We start from the raw sequence: 19022 nt of genomic DNA on the forward strand, positions 1-19022 counted from the left end.
GAGTCTATTGTTTTCATATTATACCCATTGAGAAGAAATGTAATGCCAGCACATCACTTTGTCCTACAATGAATGATCATTTACAATGTCACAGTAACACAAATGCTGTTCGTAGCATTTTGAATTTTAGAATTAACCCACAGACAAGACATAAGGGCTTAATCAGAGTTTCAAGGCTGAATATAATCATTGACCTAAAAAATGTAAAAGTAAAAATATATTTGACCAGGGACGAAGGTGTGAAGGAGAGCTGGAGGAAAGGATGAGACTGCTAAGATCTTCATCTTATACAAAGAGGAGTCAGGAGGTAGTGATTAAAGTTGATGGAAAAAAAAAAAACATGCAGATATTTATTTCAAGATACAACAGTTAACAACACAAGCAAAAAAGTAACTTTCAAAGATTCAGAAGAAGAAAGAAGGGGAGAGGTGAGATGCAGAGCAGTGTAAACAAGCTAATTCAAATCTTTTTTAGTAATAATTCAGTGGATAATGTTTCAAGTTGATACATTTTTAAAAAACAGCAGTAGAAGCTCATTTTTTAGAATTATGGAGTTAATCATAAGAGGAATTGAAACTCAAAAAGGTTAAACATGGTTGCCTCTGAAAAAGGAACTCAGAACAGGAACTACAGGACGGAAGGGCTCTGTGTTCTTATCAGCCTTTCCGTGTTATTTAGCTTTTAAAGTCATACGCATATTTTAATTTGTTTTTAAAAATTTAAATGTTATATGTTTTATATAAGATGCTAGTAAATTTATTATGATGAGCAAACTTATTGTGACATTATAATATATATTTCTTGGGAGATGTATTAAACGCGAACCTAAATAAACCATGCACATGAGGATAAACCAATAATCTGGATAGTGGATCTTGTCAATATTTTTCAAAATTATAAAAGGCAGGAATATGCAACAAAAATCACAACGTGTTATTAACTATGGTCCGAAGTATGTTTTTTTCCATGTTTTATTTTCTATATTAGCAATAATTGGGATTAATAATAGTATAATTAATAACTAAGAGATTCTCTTAAATTGACTTTCCTTTGCTGATTCTCTGGATTAATTTCTCCTTCTAGTCTCCTAGATAAAATCAACTGAATGATATCCGAGGTGTGCTCAATACTCAGGGCTGGTCAGCTACTTTTCAGTATGCCCATGAACCTATGCTCAAGTGGTTATCAAAAGTCAATACTCTGGGGCTGACCACGTGGCTGAGTGGTTAAGAACATGCGCTCCCCTTTGGCAGCCCAGGGTTTCGCCAGTTTGGATCCTGGCCGCAGACATGGCACAGCTCATCAGGCCACATTAAGGCAGCATCCCACATGCCACAACTAGAAGGACCCACAACCAAAAATATACAACTATGTGCTGGGGGGCTTTGGGGAGAAAAAAGCAGAAAAAAGAAGAAGATTGGCAACAATTGTTAGCTCAGGTGCCAATCTTTAAAAAAAAAGTCAATACTCTTAGTCCCAAACCTGTTTATGGTAGCTGTTATTGTAATCATATAATTTAAATAACTATAGCATGCTCAAAAAATGGTCTTGGCTACACATCAAAAGATTAACAAATGGATGTATATTTTCATATTTTTAATTAAAATAAAATATTTAAGTTATGCATAACTTAAATGTTTTTTATGATGTCCTCTCTTAACTGACTTTATGATAATTGCTGGCCCTCATCATACGCAATAAACAATTTCTACTATAAAGACTGTCCAACAAATAATGTATTATTTTCTCTATTATCCCCATACATAAAGTCTCATATAATATTAGAGATAAAATCACTTTAAAATTTTATGTTTTTGAATCCCATTTGAATTTGGGATTTATAGGAGCATATATAAAATTATTAGGGCTGATTTGAATTTCTATTAAGCAATTATAAGCATACAAATCAAATTTACCTCAATTGTATCCTTAAGATAATGAAAAGGTCTGATAGACCTTGATTTTGAATTTTCTTCTACTGGCCCTAAAGAAACAAATTGAAACACAAATGATACTTCCGTACTATTAGACTACCTCTAATTTAACTCAACAAACCATTTTCTTAAGTCATAGTATACTTTTGAGAAATGTGGTTCGATAATCTTATTTGCTTCTATACACATTTGCTTTTACATTTTTAGAGCTAAATATAGAATAAATGTAAATCTAGAATAATTTGCTTTAAAAGTGAATTTCTACCTTAACAAAAAAAAATTTTAAGTGAATTTCTATTGATAAAATATAACTTTTGATTATTTAGTATTATACAATAAAGCTATATCTTCTTGGGAAAAAATGAATTTCTAAATAAAATAAAATCATAGATGATAGTCAAAGCAATCTTTTCATTAATTCTTTTAAAAAGAGAAGAATTCCCTTAACCTGAATCCCCCCATCTCCAATTATGAGTTTTATTAATCTGGATTATCATTTACTGGATTTTCTTAAGGTAGGTATAGTGTACGGTCAAGCATACAGACTTTAAATTTAGACAGCTTGAGACCAAAACCTACTTTTTTTGTGTGAGTTATGTAGGCTTAGGAAAGTTATTTAACCTCTTTGAGACTGTTTTCTCATATGTTAAGTGAAAATAATATTACTTATCTTATACGGATGCTGTGAGGATTAAATGAGATAATAGATGTAAGAAACTTAATAAGGTTTCTGGTATTCATTCAATCAACACTTATTTGTTGGTCACCTACTATATGCCAGGCACTGGGTTTGGACTCTGGAATTGTGATTCCTACCCAATAATGTACAGATTTTAGTGGGTAATACAGAAAACAAGCAAAGAAACAAAGGAGTGAATAGCTATAAATTGAGATACGTGCTGTGACAGAAATAGATAGATTTTGTTTCGGGAGAGTAATAGAAGGAGGTATAATTTAGACAGAATAGTTGTTACACAGCCTCCCCGCCCTGCCCACCCCCATCCAAATTCATATCTTAATCCTCCATGTGATGGGATTTGGAGGTGGGGCCTTTGGGAGGTAAATAGGTTTGGGTAAGGTCATAGGGGTGGAGCCCCCACAGGAGAGTAACAGGGCGAAGAACTTGGCTGAATTGTGTTTGTTTTCTAGTGTTTTGTGGAAGTAGAACTCTCCAGAGATGAAACTGGATATTTAGGTGAGATTTCTAAGCTGTGTTGAAGGGGCAGCGTGGCTCCTCCTGACTGCTCATGGTAAAACGTGAGAAGAGAGAAACAGATTGAAGCCAGAACTGTTAAGCAAAAAGGAGCCAGAATTTAGGATCTGAAAAATGCTCAGCCTGTCTATATTATAAAACATGAGAGGGCATATTCAGAGAGAACACTAAGGGTGCTGTGGATTGGCCATGTGAGAAGGAGATGGCATGGGTGTGAGCCAGGGATCCACCCAGCCACCCCAGCAGAGACTGGAGTCCACACTGCCAGTTTGAACAGAAGAGGTTGGAGGTGGGATAAAATGAAGGAAGGCTGTCAGACCTCTTGGATTTTACAGGATGGGAGCATAGAGCTATTTGCCGCAAACGTGCTATTTTTCAAAACAAGGGAAGAATGACTGTGAAGGTGATTCAGACATCATCAGGGCTGCCTCCTCAATTTTGAAAGCGGAGGCCATTACCTCGGTTTCAACAGGCCAGACTAACTCTGCCCAAAGCCCTGTGGGTGGGGCAGCCTGGAGCCTTGGGGGCAGCAACCCTACAAGGCAGAGCCCTGGGCATGGGATCCCTGCCTAGCAGAGTCCTGAGGGGGAGTGGTGGCCTCCACCTGGCAGAACTGTGGGGGCAGCACCTCTGCCCAGGTGGGTCTTGAAGGCAGAGGTCAAGGCAAAGAGGATCATTCTCAAGCCTTAAGATCTCATCAAGTTTGCCTTACTAGGTTTTAGACTTGCTCGCAACCCATTGCCCCTTCCTTCTTTCCTATTTCTCCCTTTTGGAATGGGAATGTCTGTCCTCTACCTGTCTCATTTTTGTATTTTCGAAACACATAATTATTTTGGTTTCACAGGTTCACAGCTGGAGAGGAATTTTGCCTCAGAATGAATCCTACCTTGAGTCTCACTCGTATCTGATTTAGATGATATTTAGACGAGACTTTGGACTTTAGTAATAACATAAAACTTAATATGGCAGTAAAATAATTAAGGTGTTCTAAGATCATTTTATTGTCCAGAAGGAGGTTAATATTAAATTTTGAAAGAACGCATATTGTAATTTCTAGGATAATCCTTTAAAGCATAGAAACAAAGTACATAACTTCCAAATTAGTAAAGGGGAAAAGTGAAATTTTAAAAACTCAGTCCAAAAGAAGACATGGGAAGACAGAAAAAGAGGCATAGAAGTAAGAGGACAAATAGAAAGAACAAAATAAAAAGGTGGATTTAAATCCAAAGATACTAGTAATTACATTAAGTGTAAATGGACTAAATGCTCCATTTCAGAGACAAAGATTATCAGAGTAGATTTAAACATCTAACAACACAATAAATATAAGATATAAATCCAGATCATAACATTACAGAAAGGTGGTAATAAAATGATGGAAAAAGATACACCATGCAAATGTTAGCCAAAAGAAAGTGGAGGTATCTACAGTAATATTGGATAATAAAACAATCACTTCATAATGAAAAAAGGGTTCAATTTGCTAGAAATACAGAATATTTCTAAATTTTTATGTAATTAATAACATGGCCTAAACTATATTAAAAACCTGTAAAGCAATATTTGACAACACTACAAAGGAAAATAAATGTCTAAAATTTTTCAGTAATTGAGAGCACAAGCAAGCAGAAAAATTGGTAAGCGCAGAGAAGAGTTGAAAAACACAATGAACAAATTTGACCTAAAAGAAGTGTATAGAACACCATGCTCAACAACTGCAGAATAAATATTATTTTCAAGCACATACAGAGCATTTACAACAATTGACCACACACTGGGGGATAATGCAAGTGTTGACTAATTATACAGGACTGAAATCATATGGAGTGTATCCTCAAACCACAATATAATTGAGTTAAAGAGAAATAACCAAAAGATAATTAGGAAAGCCTCATATATTTTGAATTAAGACATATTCTTCTAAATAACCAATGGGTCAAAGAAGAAATCGTAATGGAAAATAGAAAATAGCCATGATACCCTTTTTTTTTTTAACAAAAGATTGGCACCTGAGCTAACATCTGTTCCAATCTTTTTTTTTTCTTCTTCTTCTTCTTTCCCCCAAAGCCTCCCGGTACATAGTTGTACATTCTAGTTGTGAGTGCCTCTGGTTGTGCTATATGGGACACTACCTCAGCATGGCCTGATGAGTGGTGCCATGTCTGCTCTCAGGATCCCAACTGGCAAAACCCGGGGCCCCCGAAGCGGAGCGCACGAACTTACCTACTCAGCTACGGGGCCAGCCCCAGCCATGCTACTCTTGAAGAACAAGATTGGATGACTTATTTTACCAGATATGAAGGGTTATTTTAAGCTACAAAAATTAATGTTGTGTAGTGTTGATGTAGAAAATAGACAATAAAATAAAACAGAATAAGAACTCCAGAAGAGCCCAGAGCACTAACCTCACGCTGGGATAACTGGATACCCACATGAAAAAAAATTAACTTGGACCATTACTTCACTCAAAATTTAATACCAAGTAGACTTTATATCCAAATGTAAAAAGAAGAACTAAAATATTTTGCAAGATAAATAGGAGAAGCTCTTCATGACCACAGAGTAGGGAAAGATTTCTTAGATATGGTACAAAAAGTACTAACCAAATGGGGAAAGATTTGGTTTGACTTACTATTAAGCGAAAGAATTTCTGTTCATCAAAAAGACACCATAAATACAAAAACAGGTCCACAGATCAATGGAACAGAATTGAAAGCCCAGAGATAAAACCACACATCTTTGGACAGCTAATCTTTGACAAAGGAGCTGAGGGCATACAATGGAGAAAAGAAAGTCTCTTCAACAAATGGTGCTGGGAAAACTGGACAGCCACATGCAAAAGATTGAAAATTGACCATTCTTTTTCACCACACACCAAAATAAACTCAAAATGGATCAAAGACCTAAAGATTAGGCCGGAAACAATAAGTCTTCTAGAAGAGAATATAGGCAGTACACTCTTTGACATCAGTTTCAAAAGAATCTTTTCGGACACTATAACTCCTCAATTGAGGGAAACAATAGAAAGAATAAACAAATGGGACTTCATCAGACTAAAGAGCTTCTTCAAGGCACGGGAAAACAGGATTGAAACAAAAAAACAGCTCACTAATTGGGAAAAAATATTTACAAGCCACTTATCCGACAAAGGGTTAATCTCCATAATATACAAAGAACTCACACGGCTTAACAACAAAAAAACAAACAACCCGATCAAAAATTGGGCAGAGGACATGAACAGACATTTCTCAAAAGAAGATATAAATATGGCCAATAGACACATGAAAAGATGTTCATCATCGCTAATCATCAGGGAAATGCAAATCAAAACTACACTAAGATATCACCTTACACCCGTTAGATTGGCAAAAACATCCAAAACCAAGAGCAACAAATGTTGGAGAGGTTGTGGAGAAAAAGGAACCCTCATACACTGTTGGTGGGAATGCAAACTGGTGCAGCCACTATGGAAAACAGTATGGAGATTTCTCAAAAAGTTAAAAATAGAAATACCCTATGACCCAGCCATCCCATTACTGGGTATCTATCCTAAGAACCTGAAATCAGAAATCCCAAGAGTCCCTTGCACCCCTATGTTCATCACAGCATTATTTACAATAGCCAAGACGTGGAACCAACCTACATGCCCAGAAACTGATGATTGGATAAAGAAGATATGGTATATATACACAATGGAATACTACTCAGCCATAAAAAAAGACAAAATTGGCCCATTTGCAGCAACGTGGATGGACCTCGAGGGTATTATGTTAAGCGAAATAAGCCAGTCAGAGAAAGACAAACTCTATATGACTCCACTCATAGGTGGAAGTTAACATATTGAGAAGGAGATCTGATCGGTGGTTACCAGGGAAAAGGGGGGGTGGGGGGAGGGCACAAAGGGGGAAGAGGTGTACCCACAACATGACTAACAAAAATGTACAACTGAAATCTCACAAGGTTGTAATCTATCATAACATTAATAAAAAAAAAAAAGACATATCCATCACCTCAAAAAAAAAAAAAGCAAAAAAAAAAAATCATTGTGGGCAATGTGGTTTTTAAGGTAAATCCTACAAAGTGATTATGCTAACTCAATGTTTGAATGCATTTCTTCTGTATATTGTAAATGGATATATCTTAAAAAAAAAAAAAGACACCATAAAGAGAGTGAAAAGAAAATCCACAGAAAAGGAGAAGATACTCATAACACATAAAACCAACAAAGAACTAATCACCAGAATATATAAAGAGATCAATGAGAAATAGACAAAAACCTAATTTTAAAATGAGCTAAAACTTGGATGATTTCCCAAAGTGTAAATTCAACTGGTCCATAGTCTTTAGAAAAACTTCTAAAACTCAGTAGTAATCACAGAAATGCAAAAGCAAACCATAACAACACGCTATTACATATTCAGTAGATTGCTAAAATAAAAATTGGCAATTCCAAATGTTAGCAAGAAAGCAGAACAAAGAGAATTCTCACAAATCTGATGTGAGTGTAAATTGGTACAAACATTTTGGAAAGTTTGCCGTTATCTATACTAGTTAAAGGTAAGCATACCCAGTAATATAAATCCTAGATATATACTCTCAAGAAACTTATACATATGCAGCAGGATGCATAAGCAAGAATGTTCATTTCAGCACTGTAATGGTTGAAAAACTGAAAACCCCAAATTTCAACAATAGAATGGATAAATTGTGATATATTCATGCAATGGAATACTCTAAGCAATGAAAATGAAAGAAGTCCACCTCCACACAACATTGTGAGTGAATGTTACAAACAAGGATAAGAAAGAGAAGCAAAATACAAGTGAATACATATAGCATGATTACACTTACATAAAGTAAAAAACAGGCAAACTAAATTGCATTCTTTAGGGATGCATACAACAGATGGTAAAAATTTAAAGAAAAGCAAGGAAGTGATTACCACAGAAATCAGGATAGTAGCAACCTCTAGGAACAAGGGAGGGAGAAATGATTTGGAAAAGGTTGAGTGGTTGTTGGCAATGTTTTACTTCTTGACCTGCATTCTGGTTATATAGGTCTTTATTTTTTATAATTGGTTATTATACAGTGCATTTTTATGCTATACTCATTTTTTATTATGCATGCTATTTCATAATTTAAAATGGTTTAATAAGAAGGAGATTGATTAGAAAGAGGGCAAGAATGAAACGAGAAATACCTGTTGGTAAGCTCCTGTGGCTGTGTAGACAACAGATGATGACTATTTGGATTAAAATGGTGGCAGCAGAAATGATGAAAATAGATTAATTCAAGATGAGTTAGAATGGAAAGGAGTTGCTGATAGACTGGACTTTAGGAAGGAGAGAAAGAAGAGATCGCGGATGGCTTCTAGGTTCAGGCTTGAGCCACTTGGCAAAGTGGTCCAGTGTACCAAGGCAGGGATGATCGGGTGGGGGAGTGGAAAGAAAGTTTGAGACACATGGTTGGGAGAGGGAATCATAAATCCATTTCTGGATGTTAAGTCTAAGATGTCTGTAAGAAGTGTAAGTGGAGCTATCAAATAGGTCACTTAGTATAGGCATCTGATGTTCAGAGGATGGTCTGGATTGAGACATAAATCAAGGAGTTAGTGGCATCTCTATAAAATTTTAAACCACAGATTGGATAAGATTATCCAAGGAGAGAGTGTAGAAACAGAGGCAGGCTCAGGATTGAGCTCTGAGCAAATACAGCATTTTAAGGATGGAGAAGAGAAATTAAGAAGTGAGACTGAGAAGGCATGAGATAGCAGGAAAACAGAAACTATGGGTCCCAAAGAGGAGGGTTTTAAGAAGGAGGGAGTGATCAACTAGTTTTGAAAGGTGGAAGAAAATCACAATGCTTTTGGATTTAGCAGCATGGTGATCACTGGCACCCTTGATCAGTGTAACTTCAGTAGAGTGATGGAGAGACAGAAACCAGATTGCGGTAGGCTGCAGTTTGAACAAAAGCTGAGAAAGTAGACACAGTGTATGTAAACGAATCTTTTGAGAAGTTGGATTATGAAGAATAACAGAGAGATGGGGCATTACAGGGCAATGTGGAGCCAAGGGGCCTCAGTCAAGGATGTTGATGAGAACGATGCAATTGAACGGTTTTTTGGTAATGCCAGAGAAAGAAAAACAAAGGCAACACAAAACACTCACATTCTCTGAGGATGTATAACGCTGGTTCCTAGCTCACAGATTCCTAAACTTGCTAATCCTGTAAAGTAAGTTTCTATTAAGCAAGATGTCCATACTTGATTTTTTTTTTTAAACAATAACAAGGAAACTCTTAGGGTTGAGCTGAAAGAAAACTCAGATATTTTCTTTCTAAAAAAATAAACATAAAGATACATTTTTAATTTGTGAATTGTATAAATTGTCCATTCTGACATTTAACATCTCTTCCTCTTAGGGAATTCTTCTTTACAGCACATTGAAATCTTTCACACTGCGGTTATAACCCATATACTCTTATGCAAATGCTTTCAACAGAGACATCAAGCTATCAAAAACTTTTGACACACATTAATGAATAATAAAGTATATAATAAAAGCCCTTATTAATAAAGCAAAGAAGAAGTAAATATGTTACACAGAGCATTACCTGTTGACTTGCTTTCTTGATTTTTTTTTATATTTGTTGGTAAAAAGTGAGGGCTCACATTTAACTTTTCAAAATCAACTTTTCTAGGTTTAGGCTCATTTTTGGAGGTGTACCTGGAAGAAATAAAATTAACCCAAATTAAAATAATCAGAAAATCTACAAAACTAATTTAAGAAATAAATTTGGAGAAATGCAGTGAAGTCCCAGCTAGATAAACTTAGATGTCATATTAATACTATTACAGTACAAAGTGCAAAGATTAGGACTGATAAAGCAGGAGCTGCAAATATTAGTGACAATCACTTGAAGGAGAGAGAGACAGGAAACTGCTGCTGTCACAGGATTGAGGGCTCTCCAGGAAACTGTCATTCACAAGCTGGTTAACCCCTTAAAAAAATATGCTGGAAATTCATTGAGTATTGGGGACATTGCCAGGCCCGAGTCAAAGTGGTGGGATATGCCACTAGGTTGGCCCAGATACCAGAATAGTACACCAGACAGGAGTACAGCATTTATTTATTGTAAACAGCAATTTTTCTCCACGAAATGCTCTGAGTTTTGGTGGTATGTAAGCAAGTTAATGGTATTATATAATTCATGATATTTCTGACCTCGAAATGCTGGAGTAACGCATGGCTCAGTCCTCAGTCCTCAGACACTCACCCTTAGTTGATATCTTCCAGTCCCACATCTTTAAATATTATCTATAGGCTGATGTCCCCAGATTTACAGTCTAGACCCCAAACCCTTCCCTGAGCTCCAGATTTATAAGTCCAACCGCTACATGACTTCTCCAGTTAGATGTATTATAAGCATCTCAAATTTATATCCAAAGTCAAATTCTTGCTTCCACCTTCTTCCCAATCTGCTCCTTACCCACGCTTCCCCATCCCCATTTGAGGCTTAGACCAAAAACTCTGCGGTCTTTTTCTTCCTTCCTTTTCTTTTCTTTTTTTTTTTTTTGAGAAGAAGGTTGGCCCTGAGCTAACATCTATTGCCAATCTTCCTCTTTTTGCTTGAGGAAAATTGTCACTGAGCTAACATCTGTGCCAATATTCCTGTATTTCGTATGTGGGGCATTGCCAGGCACGGCTTGATGAGTGGTGTGTAGGACTGCACCTGGGATCCGAACATGAGAACTCAGGCCACCAAAGCAGAGCGTGCAAACCTTACCACTATGCCACCAGGCTGGCCCCTACCCTCATCTTTGATTTCTCTTTTTCTCCTTGCCCATTCCCAAGCTGTTGGCAAATCTCACTGGATTTTAGAAATATATCCCAAATCCAACCACTTCTTTCCTCATCACTCTCACCCTAGTCCAGGACCCCTTCACCTCTCATCTGAACTACCTCTACACATCTCTAGCCTTCTCCTGGCCGTTCTCTCTGCTATCATTCTTGTCACCAACAGTCTATTCTCAATGCAACCGTAGTGACACCTGTAAAATATAATGTGATTGTCATTTCCCTCCAATTGTTTCCTTATCAGACTCAAAGAAAATTCAAAATTCTCACGGCAAAACGGAAGCTCTCCCCCCACTTCTCATGTTTCTAAGTAGCAGAACTTCCTTGGAGTGCCCCTCCAGGCCTCTCTCCGTGCACCCCCTTCATCCCTCACCTCTGCGTGGAGGCAGAGTGAACCTGCTGGCTGCTCGGTTTAAGGAAAGGAATTTACGCTCCCACTTCAGGACCTGGGCACCTGCTCTCCCCTCTTCCTGTGATATTCTTCCCTCAGGTACTGACAGGCTTACTCCCTTGAGTCAAATTTCCACCTCTTCAGAAAGGTCTTTTCTGCCCTCACCTCCCGTTCTAAAACAGTAAGCCCTGTCATCTTAATCCCTCCAATTTACTACATTTTCCTTCGTAACATTCATCACTAGTGGATCTTATACACTCATTTATTTAGCTTATTGTCTGTCTCCCCACCTTATCCTAGAACATAAACTGAGGGCAGAGTCTTTATTTGGCTCACTGTTGTATTCCTAGCATCTAGAACAGCGACTGGCGCATAGTACACGTGTAATAAATATTTGTTGAATGTATGAATTGTTTTGGTAAATTTTTATTGAGCTTTCTTATAATCCTATAATTTCTAATGAGTTTTCAGTTTATTCCCTTTGGGTTTTTCAGCAAACAATCATTTAATCTTCACAAAATAATTTATCTGTTCCTTTCAAAACATGTAAATTTTTATCTTATGTTCTTGTTTAATATCATTGACAAGCACTTCTAGAATAGCATAGTATTCTAGTGAGAATGGCATCCTTCTGTTTCTAATTTAAACGGGAATGCGTAAGGGGTCCCACCCTAAGGATCGTGTTGGCTACGTAGTCTTGTTAGGAGATAAATTTTTATCCTTATCTTACTAAGCTGTTTTTTCAAATACATTTGCAAAATATATAGAGCTGTTCGGATACGGGTTTCCTTCTGATGGACTGAAGAGCACGGGTTTTGGAGTTAGACCCGACTTTGATTCTAGACTCTCACTATGCGAACTTCTGCAGAATATTGAGTTTCTCTGAATCTCAGTTCCTCCTACGCCAAATGAGGGTAATGCCTATCTCATGGGGTTCTTACAAGAATTCTGTAAAATAAAGTTTAGGAATTGCTTATCAAAATGTCTGGGACATAGTAAGAGGTCAATGAGTGGTAGTTTCTATTACTCCTGAAATTTACTCCACTTGGTCATAGTGGAGTAACATTTATCTAACATAGTGTTGGATTCCGTTTTGTTAATATAGTGAGTTACTGAGTGGTGCTTATCCATTAACTTAGACTTGGTGACCAGGTGACTTTTTTACGCTACAGCTGAGTGAAAAGGAGCATACCCTGTACCCTACAGAGATCCACCAATATTTGGGGCTAGATGTTCCGCCATGACCCCAAATAGCAGAAAACTGTAGTGGGGGGAAAAGAAAAACATCAGAATTACAAGCCTTTGACCCCAGAGGGTCTGCTGTGGCTTTTCTCTCTCTTCTCAGTGTGGGAGGGCTCAGGGGTGCTTTCTCCACCAGGCTGAGGAATCACTCATAAAGACTGGTGCCTACAAAAGGTGGAGTCTGCCATCTCATTCCTCAGTTGCACAGCTGTCAGCACATTTGCTGATCTGCCCTGTGTCTAGCTAGCTGAAAAGAAATTTGGAGAGGGTGGCGTGAGGGGGTAAGGGTAAAGCACACTGCATCCCACTGTTTGGCATGGCAAGGATGCTTGGGTTTCTTGGGGGGCCAAAAGGACACTGAGGTGATAACTAGGCTTGGGCCATTTTGCTGCTACCCCACCCGGATTGCTAACTGCCAGGCTCGAGATCCTCAGCAGAAGAAGCTGTGGAATACCCTGGAGAGCATAGGAGTGGAGGGAGAATTTGGAGAGGCATAGCTGAAGGAGGCTCTCCTCGTTTGGGGAACTGGTCCCTCTGAGGAACTCTCACATGTGCCCCATTAAGGAACTAGGCTTTTTTTTTTTTTTTAAACTTCTTGCAATTTTAAGAATTGCGACTTCTTCAGGGCAAGCACTATGTCTAATATAGAAATTCTGAGGCTCCCTCTCCCTTGGGGCAAACACCCTCTCCCACCCTACTCTCCCTCCAAATGCCTAAATGAGGCTACTATATAGTGGGCACCCAGGAAAAGCTTTTTTTTTCTTTTAAATTGAGATACAATTGACATATAACATCGTGTTAGTTTTAGATGTACAACCAAAGATTTGATATATGTATATATTGTAAAATTATTACCACAATAAGTTTAGCTAATACCCATCACACGCTGGCTTTAGCACATCATTACTCCCATGCCAGAGGAAAAGGAGACTAGAAGAGGGAAGAGCAGGAGGAGTGCTGGAGGAAGACCACGCCCACCTCCCACGCACCCCTGGGGGAATCAAATTTCCGGCCACACCTCTCTTCCATTTCAGCTCCTCCAATGTTCTAGACTGGCTTGTATGGGGGAAGGGAAAGCCTCAAGTGGTACATGGGATCAAAATACTAAATTAGACAGGCTTTTCATAACCAAAATGATCAGAGTAAAATTGGAGAAACATAAAACTCTTTTATGCTATATGCTCCTGAGTTGACAAGAGGCAATGAAACAGTAAAACTAATATTTTATTTTAGTTAAAGAAAAATTTTTTTTATAAGTTAGATTCAGCAATGGTTTTATATTCTTGTGGTCAGACTTGAGGATCAAGGCTATCTTTACAAAATTAATTGGAACGACTCCATCTTTGTCTATGCTCAGAAACCATTTAAAGAGTCCTTTGAATATTGACAAAACTCGCCTCTGAAGCAGCTTCAAGGTGGTGTTTCTGTAAAAGACAGTTCTTTTGTAAAAGATTGTCAGACGTGCTACCTTTGCAAAATGCTCTTAAAGATTCAGGGTGCTTATGAGAGGAAGGCCAGAGTTTGGTGGAAGTACTAAGAGATGACAGCTTTTCTTTTGGTCCTTCAACAAATGCATACTTAACATGATTTATAGGAAATAAATGGGGGCCGGCCCTGTGGCCAAGTGGTTAAGTTCATGCGCTCCGCTTTGGCGGCCCAGGGTTTCAGTGGTTCGGATCCTGGGTGCGGACCTAGCACCGCTCATCAAGCCCTGCTGAGTCGGCGTCCCACATAACAGAGTTAGAAGGACCTACAACTAGAATATACAACTATGTGCTGGGGGCTTCGGGGAGAAGAAGAAGAAAAAAAAAGATTGGCAACAGATGTGAGCTGAGGGCCAATCTTTAAAAAAAGAAAGAAAGAAATGGAACTAAGTCCTGGATATTTGGTTTATAAGATTAAATATACACAAAATCTGTGGTCAACTGATGATGACTTTCTTTTCTAGTTTACATAGTCTCTTGTCATGTTGTTTTCTTTCTTTTTTTAAATTTTATTATACGGATTAATTTTATGGGCTTAGTTGAGGTGTAACTAAAATACAGACCCTGCTGCCTAGAAGCAGATAGACCCACAGGACAGAGAAAATGGGTCCACAAATACATTCCTTCTAGACTCTCAGGTACCTAGACAAGGGTGTCCTATTACTCACTGAGGAACGAGCCACCATTACTTTTACCACTTAGTTTTCAAGGATGGTGAAAGCTTCTGTTGTTCTACTCTCAAGCTTCTTTCCTAGAAATAGATGTGAAGAACCGGGAAAGGTCTGAGATTTGACCCTACTTACAGGCTTAACAAGTCAGCCTGCTACACTTTCATACATGCTGGCAGAAGACACAAAACTCCTGGGTCAGGGACAAAAGACTATTTATTGCTCACAGCAGTAGGGGTAGCACCTTCTGTGCCAGTTCTCTGTGCCCCCATTCAACAGGGCAACAAGAAGAGGGCCAGATGACATCTGGCACACAGCGGGTTTTATTACAGGAATGGAATCCTGAGCTAAGATAACCCAACAGAGAGTAACATAGCTGCTCGTGCTCAGAGGAAGGCACTGTCTGTCTTCCAAGGCTGTTTGCTATACAAACACCCTTGAAAAGATAGTAACAAAGGCAGCCAGCGGCTCTGCTCGCAAGATGTGCAGAGATACAGGAGACCCATGGAGAATTTTCTCCCAACAGTAGGAAGAAGGAATGGGAAGGATAAGAGCCTAGGAATAAACACTGTGTTCCTAGCACTGGGTTCTCAAAGAATATAAGGAATGGAACCTGGAATTATAAATGTGATGGGTTAATTCACTGACATAAAATCATAAATCTGTTTTTTGTAAGTTGTATTAGTTTGGGACTGCTTATATATACATATATATATAAGCACATATATATATGTGTGTGTGTGTGTTTTTATTCATCCCCCTTCCCTCCCCTCTTTTTTGGTTTTATATTTAGAAAAATTCCCTGTGGAACTATATCCTGTCGTTAAAAGGAATATAGGCGAAGGCCTTGATTTTGCGCTGCATCGGCCGGGATTGAAGGAAGGTTGCTAACGTCCTGGGATGGGCCTGAAGTGGCGCTGGACAATAAAGGAGGAAATCCAAGAGAAGGGCCCAGCTCAGATGGAGGCAGGGCGGTTGCTCTAAAAACTGCCCCGTCCCAACTGGCAATCTCTTACGGCCTATTCCCCTTGTCACGCTTTATGTTTTTATAGGACAGCCACTTCGAGATCAAAGTCCAGAGCTTCATTCTGGCCCCATGGGATAATTTCAAATATGTTTTTGTATAATAAAAATACCCAGTTTGGAACTTCATTTCATTCATACTTAATTTTAATTTGGGTGAAATATTTCTCCAGGTAGGTTTCCTTGAAAGAATACATAGGTAGATTACATTCTAAAGTCTTTCATGTCCAAAAATTTGTCTCTCTTTTAGTCTCACATATAAATGAGGATTCATCCAAAGAGAGGATTCTTGGATTGCCATTCCGTGCAAAAGTTGAAAATGGTTGGCTGTTTTCTAGCCTCAGAGATGCAAAGGAAACTCATTCTATTTCCTTTCCTTTGTAATTAACTGATTTTTTTCCTGCCTTTGGAATTAAGTAATTTTACCATAAATTTAGTACTTGGTAATCCTTTTGATCTGAAAAATTGAGTCTATCTTCAAAATAAGGGCATTCTTCCTAATATTTCCTCATCATCTGTTTCTCTCTCTCCTGATTTATGTGTTAAGTATATTCACATATTGAGTATTCTGAAACTGTACTACGTATCTCTTTTCAATCTGATTTCCATATTTTTTTTATTTTTGTAAGATTATGCCTCGATTTGGTCTTCTAGATTATCAATCCAGTTTTCATCTGCATTCTATTTTCAATTTTCCCTACTCAGTTTTTGATTCAGAACATTTTTTTAAATCTCTCTTTTCTCTGATTATTTCTGTCCTTAAAAGCCATATTTTCTAAAGTTCTGTTTTCTGCCACTAACTCCGCCTCATTCGGAGTCGCCTGTCCTGACCATTCGGCCTCCTCTCCCTCCTTCTTGCGAGTCCCCTTGGATGACCCGTGGTTGCTGTCTGACCGCTCGCTTCCAAGGCTGTGGGCTCCTGCAGCACCTGCACAGGTCGGGCTCTTTGGGACTCAGGTCGCATCAGGCGGTGAGAGCCAAGATTTTTTTGCAGTGGATCAGTGGCAAACAAGCTGTCATGCGAGGGTTTCTTGATTGAGGGAGGGAGACACGAAGAAGCCTCTGGAAATGGTTCTCAAACTTCTAGCTGCATATTAGGATCATCCGGGGTGTTTGGAGATAAACCCACGTGCCCAGACTCTTCCCCACTAGTTACACCGCAGTCTCCAGGGTAGGGCTCAGCATTTTTCTCAAAAGCTCTCAAGTGAGCAGCCACTCTTGAGAAGCCCTGCTCTAGAGTCTCAGGTTTCTGCAGGGCTGAGCAACAATCGGCGTCCTCTTCCAGCTGCAGAGAGGAGGAAGCATCCAGCTCAATAGTGGAGCTCCCCACAGAGAGCGGGAGATAAGGCTGTCCCCTTCCCAGAATCCTCATGGGGCCTCAAAGGAGCCTGTGCCCACGTCACTGAAAAATTGTGTGGGTAGCGAGCAAGGCGTCAGTCTGTTTCTACTCACATAAACGTCTCCCCTTCTCCACGGTTCCTGCTCCTGCCCTGCCCCACCCCACCCCACTTACCTATTATAAGTCACACTTTACCTAAGTCACTTGGAGTATATGACCTGCATATTAAAATAAGGGAAGAAAGAATTTGGCCAATTAAATTTCACTATTGGCTGCAACTGTATTCTCTATTCATATTTACTTACCTTTTCTATATGTAAGTTTATCCTGTCATAAAAATATTTCTAAAAGAAATATTGGCAGGTCTCAATGTGGATTTATTTTTAAGAAAATAATTTTTCTTATGAGAAACCCTTATTCATCTAAAGGAAAAATATTCTTAATCTGTCTACCTGCCCTTAACTTGTGTCCTATTTTGTCCCACTTTATAAGTGGTAAAATTGCCACTTTCAACTGATAATCCAGCGCTGAATGCTTAGGTAATGGAAAAATCACTTTGTCTCTCTTTTAAAAAATTCTTTGTTTCAGGTAATTTTTTAAAGGGACTTTTGTTAAAATGAGTGTGGCTCTTTCATGAAAGGTCCAACTAGGAAAATTTGCAGAGAAGGGTACGTTTGGTTTTTATTGAGAAATCTTAAAGACTATATACAAATTAAAGGCAAAAGACTGAGAGACATTTTGGAATAATTATAAAACTCTCTGCTTATCAGGAAATTAATCCTAGGAAGATCCTTCTAGTGAATTTTGGGTATTTGAGGAATACCTTTATCAGTCCCCATTTATCCAAGAAAAATGCAGAAATCCTGAGCTAATAGTGTCATGGAAGAGATGTCTCTGGGAGTAACTGAGAAAGAAACTTTAAGAAATTTTTTTTGTGAGGAAGATTGGCCCTGAGCTAACATTTGTTGCTAATCTTCCTCTTTTTTCCTGAGGAAGATTGTCACTGAGCTAACATCTGTGCCAATCTTCCTCTATTTTATGTGGGATGTACCACAGTGTGGTTTGACGAGTGATGCTAGGCATGTGCCCAAGATCCAAACCTGCAAACCCTGGGCCACTGAAGTGGAGCACACGAACTTAACCACTACGCTGCTGGGCTGGCCCCTTTAAGAATTTCAATGGTTCTCAATCCTGGCTTTATGTAAGAATCATCTGGGGAATCTTAAAAATAGTAATGCCTGGGCCCCATTCCAAACTAATTTAAGTAGAATACAATATTTTAAAGGTCCCTAGGTAATACTAATGTGCAGGTGGGTTGAATATTACTACTCTGAAAGCAAAGCTCAGCTGCAAATAAACCTGGAGGGTTTCCCCCATTAGGTGACCACAGCACTAGGCTGGGAGCTGCTGTGATATTCAGCAAGACAAGGAAAAACTAGAACAGATGTAAGTGTTGGGTGGCATGAAAAGAGTGGGACATGAGCTAGAGCAGTGACTCACAGGGTGGTCCCCAGACCAGCAGTATCAAAATTATCTGGAAACCATTAGGCATGCAAATTATCAGGTACCAGCCCAGACCTAGTGAATCTAAAACCCCGAAAGTGAGGCCTAGCAATCTGTGTTTGAACAAGCCCTCTGTGTCTGAGGACCACTGGGCCACAGCCGTGTTTCTCAAACGTCAGTTTCCCTAGGAGTCATCTGGGGGATCCTGTTAAATGCAGCTTCCGTCTGGGATGGGGTCAGAGATTCTGCATTTCACACAAGCTCCCAGGTGACAGCGATGCTGCTGGGTGGAAGACCACACTTTGAATAGCAAGAGGCTAGAGATCAAAAATGAAAGAAGCATGTAGCTCCCAGAAAAGTCTCTGGGCC

The 19022-nt window shown here is 38.8% G+C and overlaps 1 protein-coding gene across 16 annotated transcripts in view; it reads right to left on the minus strand.

The window, feature by feature from the left end:
• The window catches only part of C16H1orf141 (chromosome 16 C1orf141 homolog), a 55729-nt gene that overhangs the window by 19095 nt on the left and 17612 nt on the right, over window positions 1-19022 (minus strand). For 12 of the 16 annotated variants that reach the window (XM_070486561.1, XM_070486546.1, XM_044749438.2 and 9 more), the window contains 2 exons: window positions 9760-9872; window positions 1917-1984 (listed from right to left, as the gene is read on the minus strand). In XM_070486561.1, the coding sequence (XP_070342662.1) occupies window positions 1917-1984; window positions 9760-9872 (181 nt within the window). The remainder of the gene's footprint in view (window positions 1-1916; window positions 1985-9759; window positions 9873-19022) is intronic. The other 4 variants (XM_070486555.1, XM_070486554.1, XM_070486557.1 and 1 more) reach the window with 1 other exon arrangement.

This window comes from Equus asinus, chromosome 16 (genome assembly GCF_041296235.1).
Source record: "Equus asinus isolate D_3611 breed Donkey chromosome 16, EquAss-T2T_v2, whole genome shotgun sequence".
NCBI lineage: Eukaryota > Metazoa > Chordata > Mammalia > Perissodactyla > Equidae > Equus > Equus asinus.